General features: G+C 45.8%; 2 protein-coding genes and 1 non-coding gene across 6 annotated transcripts in view; 1 reads left to right on the plus strand and 2 right to left on the minus strand.

Annotated features, from left to right (window-relative positions):
• Positions 1–763, plus strand: part of PRKAG3 (protein kinase AMP-activated non-catalytic subunit gamma 3) — a 7,347-nt gene extending 6,584 nt beyond the window's left edge. For 2 of the 3 annotated variants that reach the window (XM_006906712.3, XM_025043264.1), the window contains 2 exons: positions 41–187; positions 524–763. In XM_006906712.3, coding sequence (XP_006906774.1) covers positions 41–187; positions 524–640 — 264 coding nt within the window. In that variant the 3' untranslated portion in view covers positions 641–763. Of the gene's footprint in view, positions 1–40 lie in introns of all 3 variants that reach the window. The other variant, XM_025043263.1, reaches the window with a different exon arrangement.
• A 5,919-nt stretch (positions 764–6,682) lies between these two features.
• Positions 6,683–15,966, minus strand: part of LOC102883032 (sterol 26-hydroxylase, mitochondrial) — a 30,809-nt gene continuing 21,525 nt past the window's right edge. The window contains exons 2-9 of one of the 2 annotated variants that reach the window (XM_006906713.3): positions 10,783–10,973; positions 9,179–9,378; positions 8,854–9,051; positions 8,515–8,687; positions 7,775–7,941; positions 7,487–7,568; positions 7,198–7,407; positions 6,683–7,055 (exon numbers count right to left, since the gene is read on the minus strand). In XM_006906713.3, the coding sequence (XP_006906775.1) occupies positions 6,942–7,055; positions 7,198–7,407; positions 7,487–7,568; positions 7,775–7,941; positions 8,515–8,687; positions 8,854–9,051; positions 9,179–9,378; positions 10,783–10,973 (1,335 nt within the window). In that variant the 3' untranslated portion in view covers positions 6,683–6,941. The remainder of the gene's footprint in view (positions 7,056–7,197; positions 7,408–7,486; positions 7,569–7,774; positions 7,942–8,514; positions 8,688–8,853; positions 9,052–9,178; positions 9,379–10,782; positions 10,974–15,966) is intronic. The other variant, XM_025043322.1, reaches the window with a different exon arrangement.
• On the minus strand, positions 13,817–13,935 carry LOC112475417. Its single transcript, XR_003044722.1, has one exon. It is a non-coding gene; the product is annotated as a 5S ribosomal RNA (ribosomal RNA).

The following is a 15,966-nucleotide window of genomic DNA, read 5'->3' on the forward strand; positions in this document are numbered from 1 at the left end:
CGAGGGGGTGATGAAGACCGGTACTTCCCTCCCTGCCCAGCACTTGGCTGCCCAGCAAACCTACAACCACCTAGACATGAGTGTGGCAGAAGCACTGAGGCAGAGGACATTGTGTATGGAGGGAGTCCTTTCTTGCCAGCCTGAAGAGAGCCTGGAGGAAGTCATCAACCGGATTGTCCGGGAGCAGGTACGCCACGCCCCTCATACATGCTCCCAACACATATGGTCCAATCCTTCTCATGAGCAGCTCCAATTCTCCCTACGCATCAGGCATCTGCCCTATCCTCCCAGTTCATGGAAAAGCTCTTGGTGTCCACACTGGTCTCCTGTCTGTGTGGCTCTTGTGCCATGGGCGACAGCCAGCTAATCCCCCCAGAGAGGTCAGAACCACCCCTAACTCTAGGAGACACTCTCTTGCTCCCTCAGTTATGTCAAGTTGTTGCCCCTGATTCTTGGTGCCAACCTTGTTGTCTGCCATAGCCACATGGCTCTGCCCCCTTACCGAACCTCTGTGGACCTACAGGTACACCGTTTGGTGCTAGTGGATGAGACCCAGCATCTCCTGGGCGTGGTGTCCCTCTCCGACATCCTTCAGGCACTGGTGCTCAGCCCTGCTGGCCTGGATACCCTCAATGCCTGAGAATATCTGGATCCTCACTCCCAGGCCACCTTCTACACCCAAAGCCAATGAGGGAAGCCAGTGGACTTGGCCTTCATCTTTCCCCACTCCCATTAGCTGGTTCGGCTCTGGTTCAGGTAGGCTCTGCCCTGGGCCATTGGCCTCAGCACCAGCCCCTAGGTCTTACTGGGCTCCCAGATCTCAGATTGGGGCACCCTGAGGATGGGAGTGGCCCAGCTCATAGTTGAAGAGCTCCATGAAAACTACAAGTATCAGGACACACCGTGGGGCCACCATTTTGTTCCATTCTCAGTCGAGGTTGTGCAGACCCTCAAAAGAGGGGTGCACAGGGGCCAGGATAAAGGCAAGGCAGTGCGATGGGACTTCAGGTGCTCTAGGGAGATTGACCTGCCTTCTCACAATTCATGTTGCACCTACTTGGAATTCTACTACTGGAAGGAAGTAAGTTAATAAACCTTTGTTGAATGGAATTTCCCCGCTCAGTAAGAACTAAGACTAAAACGAGTGAGCTTCTATCTAAGTACTCATCTCAGTGTACCTGACATGATCTCAGACGTTTTCCTGGTAGTGTGTTTGGTAGCGGGGTACAGAAGGGTGGGGGCATAGGTTCCATCTACTTGGCAGTGGATGACAAGACTGAGGTCCCCCTATCGGAAAGGCAATCTTCCCTCCCCATTTAGTCACCGTCTTCCCTTCTCTTTTCCTCACAGGCTTCTCCAGCCCTACCTAACTGCCCTTGCCCTGTGTATGCTCCCAGAAACCCTCGGGAATGCCCTGTGCACTATGGGAGGATGAAATTAAGGAGAACAGCTGAGTCAAGCCTAGAGGTCCCTGAACCAGAGGCACTGGGATTACCCCAGGGCCAACTGCTCCATGTCCACCCACATCACTTTCCCCTACCTGGGCAGGGACTGGCCCCAGTGGTGCAGCGAGCCCTCAGCCCATGGGTTTAGTCAGGGGCTCTGGATTCCGTGGCTTCTGGACTACCTGCCACTGGTGTCCCAGCTCTTGGGAGTCTCAGCTCTTCTTCCCCCAGGGGAACTAACCGCCTTAGTGGTTCTCACGACTTGGCCACTGCCCTCCTACGCTCTCTGCAGTGTCATTTCAGGGCTGCGGGGGGCACCATGGAGCAGTAGTTATTTGTAGGGCTGCCTGTGGGAGTGGGGTTCCTCCCTCCATTCTCCTTAGCTCTCACCAGCAAACAATGTCCTCACTCCCCAGCGATGGCCTTGTACTCAGATCCTGAGGATGAACGATCAAGAAAACAAAAAGAACAAGGATAACCCAGGAACTTAGATTTTATCAGTTTCCCTCAGAAAATGCTACACTCATTTGACACGAACTTGTGGCAAGATCCCTGTACTATCTGAATTTAAAGACACAAAGGAAAATCTGTCACTGGAGAACACCGCACGTGGTGTTTCTTTTGTGCGTAGTGTTTTCCCACTGAAATTTCTCTTTCATCTTTTAAAGAGAACATTAGTTACTTACATAGTAGGTACAATTCACTCCATAAACTCTAATTTGCAAGAAATATAACTTTTCTAATACTGAATGTAATTTCTATTATGAAGCCCATTTTACCAGGTGGTGGAAATTAATCTCGGTCAGTTCGAGGTTCCTCTCTCATCTTTTTCCGGGGATAAGTTCAGCGAGGAGGGGAAAGCTTTCAGTCATGTAAGACTTCATTCCTCCCTCAGTCATCATTACCCGTCCATGCTAGCACCTGCTAAAACATCCCCATTCCATCTGGTTGTCACTTGGTTGGTCACTGGTGGGCATAGCCCCTGCTGGGTGGTCCCTCACTCCTTACCACAAAGCCTCTTTGGGCCTGCCTGCTCTTGGGGCATGAGGACTTTCTAGCTCCTGGCCCTGTACCCCTCTGGCCTTCAAGAAGTTCTGTGGGGCTGTCTCAAGCCCATCTGCTGAGATGGACAGCAAGTGCCCTGTTCTGCTCTGGAACTTGCAGTTTTCCCAGACTCTACCCAAGAAACATGGACTCTACTATCGTTATGACCTCCGAACCTCTCTGGGGTACTTGTCGTTCCCTTCCCCTTCCTTCAGACACAGCTCTTCCTCGGGAACTCAAAAAACGTCTACGCTTTGCTTCTCCAGCCCCCACCAGCCTGTGGAATCTCTACCTAGCGGAGAAAGAGGGGTCCTTTTTCTCTATATTCTTCCAAATCCACTGCGTGTGTCTTGAGTTCTTACCAACTACCTTGGGGGTCAGGTTTTTGAAATTCCAAAGCCAAGACAGCTTCTGCTCTGTCACCCCTCCCCTGTGGCAATGGATACTGCAGGTCTAGCTATCCAGTGGGGAAAGGGAGGCTAATATTTCTAAAGGATGCTCCCAACCCATTTACCTCACAGAGCAACAGAGTGGAGACACTTGTGCTTGATGCGTCAGGCAGGAAATGAAGGCATTTTCTCATAGCGTCTTAGCTTCCATTTCCGGCTTTGCTTTAACCCATGGGTCAGGAGCTGGCTCTGCTCTGGCCCTACCTGGGAACGTCCCGGGTCTTGGGCTCAAATGGGAGGATGGAATGGGCGTGTTTGCTCACTCAAGTGACAGTGTCCTTGAGGAGCCTGGGGCAGGCTGCCTCTAGCTGTGATGGCTCTAGGGTAAGTACAGTAGGGTCATCTTTTGGGGCGGTGCCTTGGGTTGCTCTGCATGAGCAGACCATCAAAGGTCACAGCGCAGGGTTTAGGTGAAAAGGGCAGCCCAAGGAAGGTGCTCTTTCCACCTCCTTCTGCCCTTGAGAGCACATAGGTCTCTACCCTCCTGGGTCCACCGACCTAAAGAAAGTATATCTGCTGTGCTGAATTAATGTTTACTCTTCTGCAGTTTTTCTAAATCCTATTATTCTTCTTTCCTTATAGAGTCAGATCAGGGTGGGTTATACGGGAGCCTCACTGTGACTTCTGGAGACCCCAGACCCTGGAAGTGTGGCCCATCACTTGCCACTGATAGGCTTTGTGCCAACCCTCAAACCAGAGCTTATGTTTTTCACCCTACAGAGATAAAGTTGCAAGGGAAAAACCTGAACTAATTACATCACATTCATCCTATAGCTATCATATGCATTGGAATGAATCACTGTCAAAGAAAGTAATTCTGTCATTTACATTAAATGAGTCTTGTCCAGGCATTATGATGGAATATAAACTGACAGAGGCCATTTTCAACCCCCAAGATAAGCAAAAGAATTTCATGTACATTTATAGTATATACATTTTTCTGCGGGTATATTGTATTTTAATAAAAATCTTTTAAAATTAAAATATAATAATAACCTGTAGTATAAAGAGAAAACCTCTTTGGCCGTGCTATATTTTGTTTTTCTCTGTTTAGGGTAGAAGTCTTTGATACTCTTCCCAGAGCTGTGTCTATGGGCAAGATTTCATAGTTGTGTTAATAGCTCTTCAGCTCTTATATCTGGTAGAATGATGGCAAAAATTGGGGGAAGTGGGGAGGAGCCTCTGAAGGTGTGTCTACACCTCATCAAAATGTCAGGGAATATACCTTGCTCTTTAATTAATGCTCACAAGGATATCATTATTTCAGCAACTGCTTAGCTCTTGTTTTGGCTCTGCATTTCTGATCTGATTGGAGGTTGGATTTTCGGCCCTGTGGGTGCACGGCGGTACGGTGCTGCCTCAGAATACTCCTCTAGAAGTATTGCTTACATTGGCAACTATTTCTACAAACTCATCTTCATAAACTTTTTTTCAACTGAGAGATAATTCACGTATTATTTAAATTCACTTTTTCAAAGTGTGCGACTCAGTGGTACTTAATATATTCACAGTTGCGCAACTACCATCATGATCTAATTCTAGAACATATTCATCATTCAAAAGAAACTCCTTATCTGTAAACAATCACTCCCCATTCTCCCTTACCACCAACTTCCGGCAACCACTAATCTACTTTCTATCCCTACAGGTTTGCCTATTCTGGACATTTCATGTCAATGAAATCATACAAGATGTGGTCTTTTGTGTCTGGTTTCCTTCATTAACATAATGTTTTCAAGGTTCATCCATGATGCAGCATGAATCAGTACTTTATCCCTTTTTTATAGCTGAATAATATTTTATCCTATGGATATACATGATCTTCATAGAGTTTAATGAGAAATTAGCCTACACATTCATACACTGAGCTGCAGATCATGAATGCTGACTCCCTTGGATAGGTGCTACAAAACCACAGTCCCAAACCACATGACATCGACTTCCCCCTACCCAAGCACCAGCACTGAGGGGTTCACCTGGCTTGGACAGCTCACTCCTGGTGATCTGAAGGAGCAGCACACTGGGAAAGGCAGAAGTCTGCTTTGGTTGCCATTGTGACAGAGATCCTGGCACCCTCCAAGCCCAGCCCCCATCCTCTGCATTTATAAGGAGCTCTCACAGGTGAACCCCCGCACAGGTAGGATTGAGATACACACCTGTATAATCAGGAATTCCTTCCAATTCTCTCCAGGTTTCTCTTCTCAATATGGAAAGCTCGGTATCCTCCCCCTCTCCCTCCCTCCCCTTCCTCCAATCCCATTCTCTTCTCATTCAACAAACATTATATAATCACCTCCTAGGTGTTAGACACAGAGTTGAACACTGGGATCCAAATGGAAAGGAGCTTGATTTGTGCCTCCAGGGGGTTCACAGCTGGTTGGGGAGGCAGTCAGGTCTATAACAAGGTGAACACACCCAGTGCTCAGTCCTGTAAAGGGAGGGGAATAGGGGAACTCACAAGAGGAAGTGCTCATGCTCACCCAGAGAGGCCAGGGAAGGCTTTGCAGAAGCCGTGTGACATTTGAGCTGAGTCCTAAGGAAAAGTAAGTTCTCTGGGATGACACGGCAGTTGGTGAAGAGGATGTTCCAAGGAGAAGGGACATTAAGTACAAAGTATCGAGCCTGGAGAGAGCATTATGTGCTCAGGGAAATACAAAGAATTTGGGCTCAGCTGTGGAAGGAGTATCTGGGTGGGAGGGTGAGGGGGAAGAGCTGAGGGCAAGGTAGCGGAATACGCGTCTTCTAAGCCACAGTAAGGACTTTGGATTTTGCCTGGGTGCCAAGGGGAGCCGCTGAAGGATTTTAATCAGGGTAACTAATTACATGCTTTTTAAAATGGGCTCAAACTCAAACCCTTACAGACACACAAGAAACTTGACTTTAGTCTTCTATGACTCAGTAGAAATTTACAGCTGAGACTAGGACTCTAGGAAGTTGAGACTTACTGACTTCTCAGGCTTGAGATATGATACATTGGCTCTCAATGCCAACCTACCTACTTTCCTTCTAGTTGGTTTTCTGTACCAAATAGGCTTGAAAGCTACAAACTACAATCCCCAGATTCCCTTACAGCTAGAGTCAGAGGAGGAACTTAGGTTCCAGCTCTCAGATGGATGTGAGAGAGATCTGGAAAGTGGTAGTGTGACAAATGCCACGTTTCTGCTGCTCCTGCTCTTTCTGATGTCAAGGGCGGTCGGGAGGCATTAGCAGAGGTTCAAGTTCAGTGACTACTGGTTTCATGGGTATTAATAGGTAGGAGCAAGGAGAGCATCTTTTTTTTTTCTGCTAGCACAGACCTGAGAGACATGGAGTAGCTCTGGGGCTAATAGTTGTATCAAGAGCTGGCCAACTCTCGTTCTCCTGAGTGTGGCCAACATGGTGCTCTCCAGGCTAGTCAATGCCCTAGTGATGTTCTAGGAGTTATTCCTGTAGGCCCAGCTTAGAGCTCTTTCAACAATTTGTGTAGCACCTCACCTCCTATATCTAAGTCCTTTCTGTTCAAAATAGGGTGCTGCTCTCAGTGCTGGGGGGCCTCCTGCAGCTCCTGCTCAGACAGGCCCTCAGCCAATGCCAGATGAAGCTAAGGCCTCTCTGTGAGGTCTGGGAGAGCAAACGACGTTCTCAGTGTCCATGGAGGGAGGTGACTCTGCCTCCCACCAAGAGTCCTAAGTGGGGAGAAGGCATTCCCCAAACAGAAAGGATTTCGGAAGGTGGGTCATCAAAAAGAATGACAATGGTCTCCAATTATCAATAAAAGTCCCTTTATTCTATATTTTCCCCCAAGGATAGTAATGCGACAAGGATATGGCTCTTTATCTAAGTGGGAACTGCACAAAACAATAAAAGTGGCAGAATCTCAGCACTTCCGTGGCAATGCATTGAGTTTCTTCAGCCTTTGGACTCCGGCAGCCGCCTTTGCTCCCTCCTCATCAGAGACGAAGCCATGGCCAGGAATTCCTGTGCCAGGGCAGGGGCCCTAAGATGGCGGGGGCCCAGCTCAGCACTATCTCTGCAGGAAACACAGGTCCACCTTCTTATTAGGAACCAGGACAACGCGGGCCACACTCTTCACCTCCCCTGTCTCAGGGGTCAGGGCCACCTTGTACTGCTGGATCAGCTGGGAGACAAAATGCACACAGGGCTTTTAAAGTCTGTGATCTCCAGCCGCTGCCCTCCTCTGCACGCACCCACCCTATGCTTCCCCAAGGCCAGCCTCCCCAAGGCCTCCCTGACGCACACACCTGCCTCTTCCCACTCACCCTTGCCAGTAACAGCTGCATCTCCAACTCTGCAATCCTGCGGCCTAGGCAACCCCGGATCCCATAGCCGAAAGGCACAGAGCCAAATGGGTGTTGGGCCCTGAGGTTATCAGGCTGACTCTTCAGCCAGCGGTGGGGATGGAAGCTCTCTGGCTCAGAGAAGATGCTAGGGTCCCGAGACAAAGCATAGTGACAGAACACGAACTGAGTCTGCACAGGAAGAATGGGTAACACATCAGCTTAGGGCTGTGGGGCACCTTAGGAACCCTGGCCTTCTAGCCCCACTCACGTTCTTGGGGAAGAGGAAACCACCAACTTCAATTTCTTTTTCCGCGATTATCCGGGAGTTGTTGGGAACCACAGGGTAGAGACTACAGGGAAAAGAAAGTACGGGCCTGTCTCATGATCCAAGGAGGAGCAGAGTGCCCTCCGCTTCGACCCCACCTCTCTGGTCCCTGAAGCCCCTCTTCCCATCTCACCCCTGACCCTAACCTCAGCCCAACAGCTCCCACTTTCCACTCCTGTCTCTGAGTGCTCCCCACATACAGACCCTGTGCTCCAGGGAACAGCAGCCTACCGCAGCGTCTCCTTAAGCACAGCTTTGAGTAGAGGCATGTGGGCCAAGTCCTTGTGCTGGGGCACCTGCCCAGCTGGCACCACGCCCACTACTTCCTCATGCAAGGCCTCCTGGGTCTTTAGGCTCTTTGAAAGATGGTACAGGGCCCATGTCAGTGTGTTGGATGTCTAGGAGGTAGAATGAGAGATGAAGTGAGGAGGGATTTCCAGGAAAGAGCCAATTAGGTAATGGGAGGGTATGTGAGTGGGTGAAGGCAGAATGTGGGAGAGAAACTAATTTGCCGTGAGAATGGCAGAATAAGACAGAGGTTCATGGGGGCCCTCCACGCTAAATGTGACTCCACAGCAGTATGAGCATCAGAGATGGAGAATCACATTCTAACAACAGAGGAGACTGTAGCAGAGAGAAAGCCAACGTGACACAGGACTGGAAAGAGATCTTACGATGAAGGTGCTGGTGGACAACCTGTTAAACTCTCCATCTAAATTAATAGCGCAAGAGAATTGGATTAGATGTGAGATGAAACTTTCCAGCCATTCGAGAGGCTCTAGGAGGTGCTGGATGAATCCCTCTTACAAAAAGACAATTCCCTGCCCTCCTTCTAGTTCTAGATCTATGTTACAGAAAGAAAAGCAGGTACCTGGAGGGGCGAAGGTCAGGTTCAAGTGGGGGATAATGGGGAATTTGTTCAGGATGGGAGCTGGGAGCCCCTGGTCTCCTCGTCGGCCCCCCTCACGCACCGTGTCTACCCCAGCCATGAGCAGCTCAGAGAGGCTGCCCACAGCCTCATGAGGACTGAGTTGTCTTCCATTTAGTAGGAAGTGCAGGTAGCCAGATATCTGGACCCCATCTGGCCCCGCTGTCTGCAGTTGGGCCTCTATGTCCTTGAGTTTCTGGTCAATCATCTTCTTTCCTACAGGGACAATGAAGAACAGGGGAGTATAAGATCAAAAGTCATGATCTTCAAGGACCAAGAGCCACACCAGCAGGTGGTAACATGAGGGCAAAAATGTTGGGAGAAACTGCTAATGCATAGACCCTGGGACCTACCGCCTAACTTCCTTTCCTGAATTCCTCACCAAATGAGAAGATAGTGTTCCAGCCATCCAAGTATCTCTTCCAGAAGGGCAACAGGGGTCGGGTCCACTTGGGGAGGAAGGTGGCATACAGTGAGTTGCGGAACATGAGCCCGACAGAATTGATGAAGGCCTTGGTATCCTGTGGGGTGGACCGCTCCAGGCAGCCAATACGTTTCTCAAACAGGATGTAGCAAATTGCTGGCAGTGCACAAAGGCCGTCACAGGAGGCAGTGTCATGGCACAGAGAACCCAGAAAGCTTTGAGGAAGGTAAGCACAACCTACCCCCGACCCATGCCCACCCAGTCCCTCTCCCAACAAAGGTACCTTCCAAGGAAAAGTGATAGAACTGGTGAGCTATGTCGGGCACCTGGTCCCCAGAGGCACTCTCCGCCCGCAGCTGTTTCAGTCGAGCCATGAAGCTGTCAATCACCTCATTCAGAACATCTGCGTAGAGCGCAGCCTCATCTGGCTTCAGCATCCGCTGATTCAGAACCTGGCGCAGCTCGTACCAGCGCTGTCCCTGCCTGCAGGGAATGGAGGAGCAGCACAAACGTAAGTATCTGAGAGGGGTTAGCTTAGAGGGCATCTTCCCACCCTGAGACCCCTACAATCTAGGAAAATCTCAGACTCTTAGATGTTAAATGACAGAATCACCAAACTTAAATGACAGAATCTTCGAAGCACAAAACTTCAGAATCTCACTACGGCAGACTGGAAGTGGTTAAGGTGGGCATCTAGAACCAGGTTGGGTAGGGGACAAATCACAAATATGATGATTACTGGCGACTGAACTCCTCTGTTCCTCAGTTTCCTTTTCTGTAAAATGGGAATAAGAGTGCCTCTCTCATAGTAGTGCTGTTCAGATCTATTCCACTACTCGCTAGTTGTGTCAACTCAGGCAAGAGATGCAAAAACCTCTCTGGGTCTCAGTTTCTTCATCTACGAAGTGGGAATAAAACTACTATCTCTTTCATAGCCAGGTTGCGATGATAAAATGAAAGAATGAATAAAAAGAGACTTGCCCAATGTCTGGCATGCCATAAACACATAGTTACTTATTATCTTTGTTGCTGCTACTATTACCACCACCAGGATCAACTTTAATCCCTTAAGAAATGACTAAAACATGGATGTCAAGCAACTAGAGAAAATAAAATGCCATTAATTGTTTTTGGAGCTCTGTGAACATACTATAGCCAAAAAACAAAAACAAAAACAAAAATAAAAAACCTGTAATAGATCCGATTACAATCTGTGGCATTGGGAATGGTTTATCACCAGTGATTCTCAATTATTTACCTCAATTGGTATATGGGTATATAATGTATTCAGCCCATCCTTCAGCTCATCCTTCAATTTGTCAGTGCCAAAATAATAATAACTTTTCTAGGTATAACTTCAAGACAAGACTAGGACTTACATCTATCTCTGTGGGTGGAGAGCACCATGAAACTTACATCTGACAAGAAGCATACAATACATGATTTGGGGACTATTTTAAAAATTAAACTGAGCCCTCCCAACAAACATGGTGATGACATTTTGTCAACTATAAACAGATATGTCCTATTATGATTTGAGTTGGTATATTTTCAACCATAATGTAGAATAATGGAGCCGGAAAGGTCCTAGAGTTACCTTGGAGATACTGTAGTTGAAAATTCCCATTTTACATATGAGAAACGTAAGGCCAGGGAAGGGGAAATAACTCATTTGTTCAAAGTCATATAAGATACCAGTGGAAAAGACAATAAATGGTCCCTGGGCTTCAGCCCATCCCAACCACTGCTTTCTAGACTGGGTGTCAGGTTCAGAGGATGCAAGGAGATCCTACCCTGCCCATTATCTACTGGCTGCCCAGTGCCACTAACTCTCCTTGGGCCTGGCCCTCTGGGGCCCTGTCCAAGTCCCTTCAGGCCCCAGCTCACATGGTGAAGGGGCCATACGCCAGGCCCTGCTGATCCCGGTGGTCCTTCCATAGATCCATGTCGTCCCGTATTGGGTACTTGCCCTCCTGCCGCATCACTTGCTCCAGGAGTGGGGCACTGGCCAGGTGAACGTAAGTCTGAGACCCTATGCGGTTTATCCACATTGGACCATACTTGGCCTTGTTCAGCACCTGTGGGATTCAACCAAAGCTAAATAACCATGGCCCAGCCAGACAGACACTTCCTGGAGAGAAGATGGGATGGAGGAGTTCTGATGGCTACACCATAGCAAGTGGGCTGGGCAAAATCACATTGTGTAGGAGGTAGGCACTGGGATAGCCTATAGTTCCAAAAGAAGAACACTGAAAAAAATAGGCATACAGGTGTTAGAATATTGAGAGCAATGAGTATCTGGTGTAACTGGAGGAACTGGGGGAGCTGAGGTCCTTGAGAGAAAGAGATTTTCAGAAAAATGGGATATAGGATTAACTCAGAACATAGCCCCTCCACGCACTCAGAAGACAGATGGCTTCTTGGCCTACAGCGATAAGGAAGGCAGGGCACAAAGAGTTCTAGACAGTGCCTGCTCCTGAGGACGTTTTCTGCTGTTCCCGTGGACATTACCTGCTTGCTCTGCTCAAGAAGGTGGCAGGTCCGCATTCTCATGGACGCTATCTGCTTCTGTAACTAAGCAGCGCATCTTGCTCCAATCCATTGGAGAAGATAGCTGGCTGCTCCCCTGGTGAGATGACCCCTCTCTCTGCTTGTGAGCATAAATGCTCTGTTTGCACTTGGTCAGAAGGAGCCTCTTCTGCTAAAGCTTCCTTCCCTCACCCCTCTAGTCCTACCGGTGGTTTTCCCAGAATATATAAACCCAGGTGCAAGTTCCAGGCCTGGGGCTCCTGGGTTACAGTGGCAAACTGAAGTATGTTGAGGTGTAAATACTTGGGGCCTAAGCTTTTTAAAAAACTAAGCCTTTCAATGAGATATAATAGAAGCATTCAAATTTAGTGCAGCTTGTTGTTAACAAGATGAAGATAAATATCTCATACAATCAACAAGAAAAAAGAAACACGTTTATAAACTCCAGGGAAAATAAGAAGCTGAATGAGAAAGTCAGAATCCAGATAGGAACTCAGTGGTTTGAATTAAAAAAAAAAATTATTCGTTGTGTTAGGTAATGTAATTCTTAAATATTTTATGTTAGAATTTCTAAAGCATTTGAAAATTGATACCATAGCATCTGTGAAATTGCTATAATGTTTTTATACTTATTGAAAATGAGGGAGAAAATATTTTGGTTTGGTGGCCAGGGGTGGGGCTGAAACGTAAAAAGAATCCACAAATACTGAAACTAAATTTATGGGCTAATTTATACCCACAAACTGAAAAACAATGAAACATAATAGTTTCCTAGGAACTTCATCTCTCACAATGTTACTAAGAGGTTTTAAGAGGCTCAGAATCTGCTCCAGTGTAGAAACTGGGCTAAAGGACTTCTGTAAAAGAGACATCAAAATTGCAGAGATCTATCATTCAAATTATAGACGGAAACTTCGCCCAACTCATAGTCTAGAAAAACACCAGTCTTACTGGATCTTACTATTGGCATTAAAAACTGAATTCTTCTAGGACCAATGCGACACGATTGCCCTCAATATATTACACAATTGCCCAGAACCCACCCTGACCTAATGGCTCATTCTGCCAGTTCCTAGGGATGCAGCTTTGACAAGACCCCAATGTCCATTTAGGCTTGTTTCCATTTCTACCTCCCAGTAATGCCTGCCGGTGTGTTATGATTTTGAAAAGTTGGTTGTCTATAGACTACAATGATTCCTGGAGAGAAACAGGCATATTCATACATTACTGGTAGAAGTCTAAAACAACACAAACCTATATGGAGGACAATTTGCTAACATCTATAAAAATTACAAACAAATTTATAAACAAAGTATGGGGCATCTATATAATGAAATATTGTATCACCTTAAAAGAGAATAAATCAGCTCTTTGTGTACTAATATGAAATGATAGATTGTAATATGGAAAAAATGGATAGGTAGCCAAGATACATTGTTAAATGGGGAAGCATGACATCTTTTGTCTAAGAAAGAGGGGCTAAATAAGAATACACAGGATTTCCATTTACTTGTATGGAAAAAGGTGGATTGATACATCAGAAACTAATTAAAGTGATTACCTAGGGGAGGGAAGAGGGGACAGCAGTGGGAGGAAGACCGTGCAATGTATATCTTGTTTTATTGTTTTGAGTTTTGAACCATGAGAATGCATTCAAATTTTTTCAGTCTAAAGGGGAAAAAAAAGAAAGCGTTTGGGAAACAATAAGTCACCTGCCGTTGATCAGGTAACTCTAGAAAACAGGAAAGCCTTGCTGAACCTCTGAATTCATGTATATACTCCTTAGATTTAGAAGTGGGCCCTAGATATTCATTTCGTTTATTTTTCTTAACGTTTCCATTTAAAAAGAACTTAATATATCATCTATTTTTTTACGCTAAATTCCTTAGAAGAATTATTCTAAAAGTAAGTTTAATTTGTGTATTCTATTTGGTTTAAGATATTAATAACAAATACTATTAATAATAATTGCAAATATTTTCATGGAGCTTAGTATATACCAGACACTGTTCCAAGCATTTTAATTACGTTAGCTCATTCAGTCCTCACTACAGCAATATGAGGAAGGTTAACATTAGTACAATTTTGTAGATGAGGACAGAGACCCAAAGAGATTACTCAAGGTCACTTTACTGGTAAGTGGCAAGAGTCAGAGGTCAAACTTAGTCCACCTGATTGGAGGCTGTGCTTTCAACCACTTACCCTGCTGACCCCTGAGAAAACTGTCTTACTAACTAGAATCAAACTTATGCCCTTTAAAACTGCGCTATTTAAAACCCCACAACTCACAACTATGCAACAACCATGGTTGCAACAACCATGGTTTCTCACAGCACAGTTGGCATTTTTTTAAATTTTATTTTATTTAATTAATTAATTCCCTTATTTTTTATGTCTACAGCACCTGGTCTTCCTAGGTGGTCTCCCATCCAAGTACTAACCAGGCCCGACCCTGCTTAGCTACCAAGATCAGATGGGATCGGGCTTGTTCAGGGTAGCATGGCCGTAGATGCACTGTTGACATTTGAGGCTGGATAATTCTTTGCTGTGGGGACTGTCCTGAGCATAGTAGGATATTTAGCAGCATCCCTGGTCTTTACCCACTAGCACCCCTCTCCCTCAAATTGTGACAACCAAAAATGTCTCCAGACATTTCCATGGGGGTAAAGACATCCCAGTTGAGAAACTCTGCAATACCCAAAACCTCTTAATATGTCTCTTCACTATTTAATTTTAGGGAATTCTTTTCAAGAAATATCTCATTTTGAAAAAATATTTATCTGAAGTTTGGTTTCTTTTCCTTTTGCTAAGGTCAAGTAAAATTACATGTCACGATTTTTATAAAAATGCAAACAGTGGTTATCCCTGAGTCACAGTTTATAGATAATTTACTTTCTTCTTTATACTGTGATCTGTTTTTCAAAACTTCTATCGTATCTTGGAATCAGAAAAAAAATGTTATGTTTCAAAACACTGGATCAATAACCATTTTCTCGGGAACCAGCTTCTTCCCTGGAATCCAAAGACTATGGCGCCACTTCCTGGCTTTCAGTTTGGAGGTTTCTGGGATTTTTCCCCCTTCGCCTAGGTCTTGTTTTCTTAGCTCTTCTTTTGTATTCCTCCTCTCAGTTAGTTTACTCAGTGGAACTTACCAAGGATCTATTTACATAAGAACTTATTTTAGAAAGACAACAGAATACTTCGTGAGAGATGTGTGCTCTGTCTGGCTGTAACCTGAGCCAGTTAGAAAGCGCCAAGGTTCTCAGAAAGGTTCTAAGTACCACTTCTCAGAACAGAGTTCCCCGGGGATCCTTTCCAGGATGAATGGGAGGGCTGGCCTCCTCCAGGTGAGACTCCAAAGGGGGAGAGTGTTGAATTCATTCATTAAAAACTGTTATAAAAGTGTTAATTGATATAGAAAGATAGCCATATGTATTTTTTAGTAAGTGGTAGATTACAAAAGAGAATATATGGTATGCTTTCATTTTTAAAAACACATATATTTGTAGGTGACACATGGGTAAAGTGTGGATGCCTATTCACCAAGGACAAACAAGCAGGGACAATGCTTACTTACCCCCAAGGTTACGTGTGTATTTACGGATTCATTTCACAAACGCTTATTAAGCGCCTATGCATACAAGGCATTTTGACGTGTGCAAGATTATAGAAGACTTGGAGTTTCTTCATTTTGTGTCTTTATATTTTCTGATTAAACAATGGTAATTTTCATAGGAAAAAAAGTGGCTGTCTCATTGTCAAGTGTTTTTATCTCAGCTCAGTTATGCACAGCTGGCAGTATCAGTTAAGGGGTCAGGGACTACTTGGCAGTAGATTTTGTTCTAGCTCCGGCCCCAACACTAACAGCTTTGTCACTTTGTTGGGTAATAGCTCCACCATGGTACCCTCCTGACCTGGCATGTATCCAAATACAGGGAGCCTTGAAACCAGCCTTCTCTGAGTCTTTAGGCTGATTGCCCTGTGACCCTCCCAGATGCTAGAAGCCTGGATGCCTGCAAGGAGCTGCCTTGAGGCCACCTTGTACTCACTTCTCAAGTTCCTTAGGAGATTATCATGAGACAATTTCTCATGCTCTGTGGGTTCTGATGAGGTGTGGGTTTTCTGCCCCACCCCATCAGAAAAGAGTTGAAGAATATAAAACCAAGTCACTGCAGTCTGAAAGGGGCTCCTCAACTACAGGGTACCCCACAACTTAAATTGCAGTGATCAGACCCCTTTTATTTCAGGGTTGTTCTTTTACATGTGTGGGACAAGGATCTCAGGGAACTGACACCGTTGGCTGATTCTTCTTTTCACACTCTATGTAAATAATAAACTATCTAAATCTAAACATGGCCTGTTGTATCTTTCCTAGAAGAATCTGTTAGGCCTTGGCCTTGTCTTGTTTAATGTGTGAACTTGATGCATTTGGTACTCATCACGGGGCTGGCAAAGTTACAATGCTCTTTTAGAGACCTGGGGCCATGGGCAGGTAGGCGACAAATAGATTCCTGTGATCTAGTAGCACATGGTGTGGCTAAG

Source organism: Pteropus alecto, unplaced genomic scaffold (genome assembly GCF_000325575.1).
Source record: "Pteropus alecto unplaced genomic scaffold, ASM32557v1 scaffold110, whole genome shotgun sequence".
Lineage (NCBI taxonomy): Eukaryota > Metazoa > Chordata > Mammalia > Chiroptera > Pteropodidae > Pteropus > Pteropus alecto.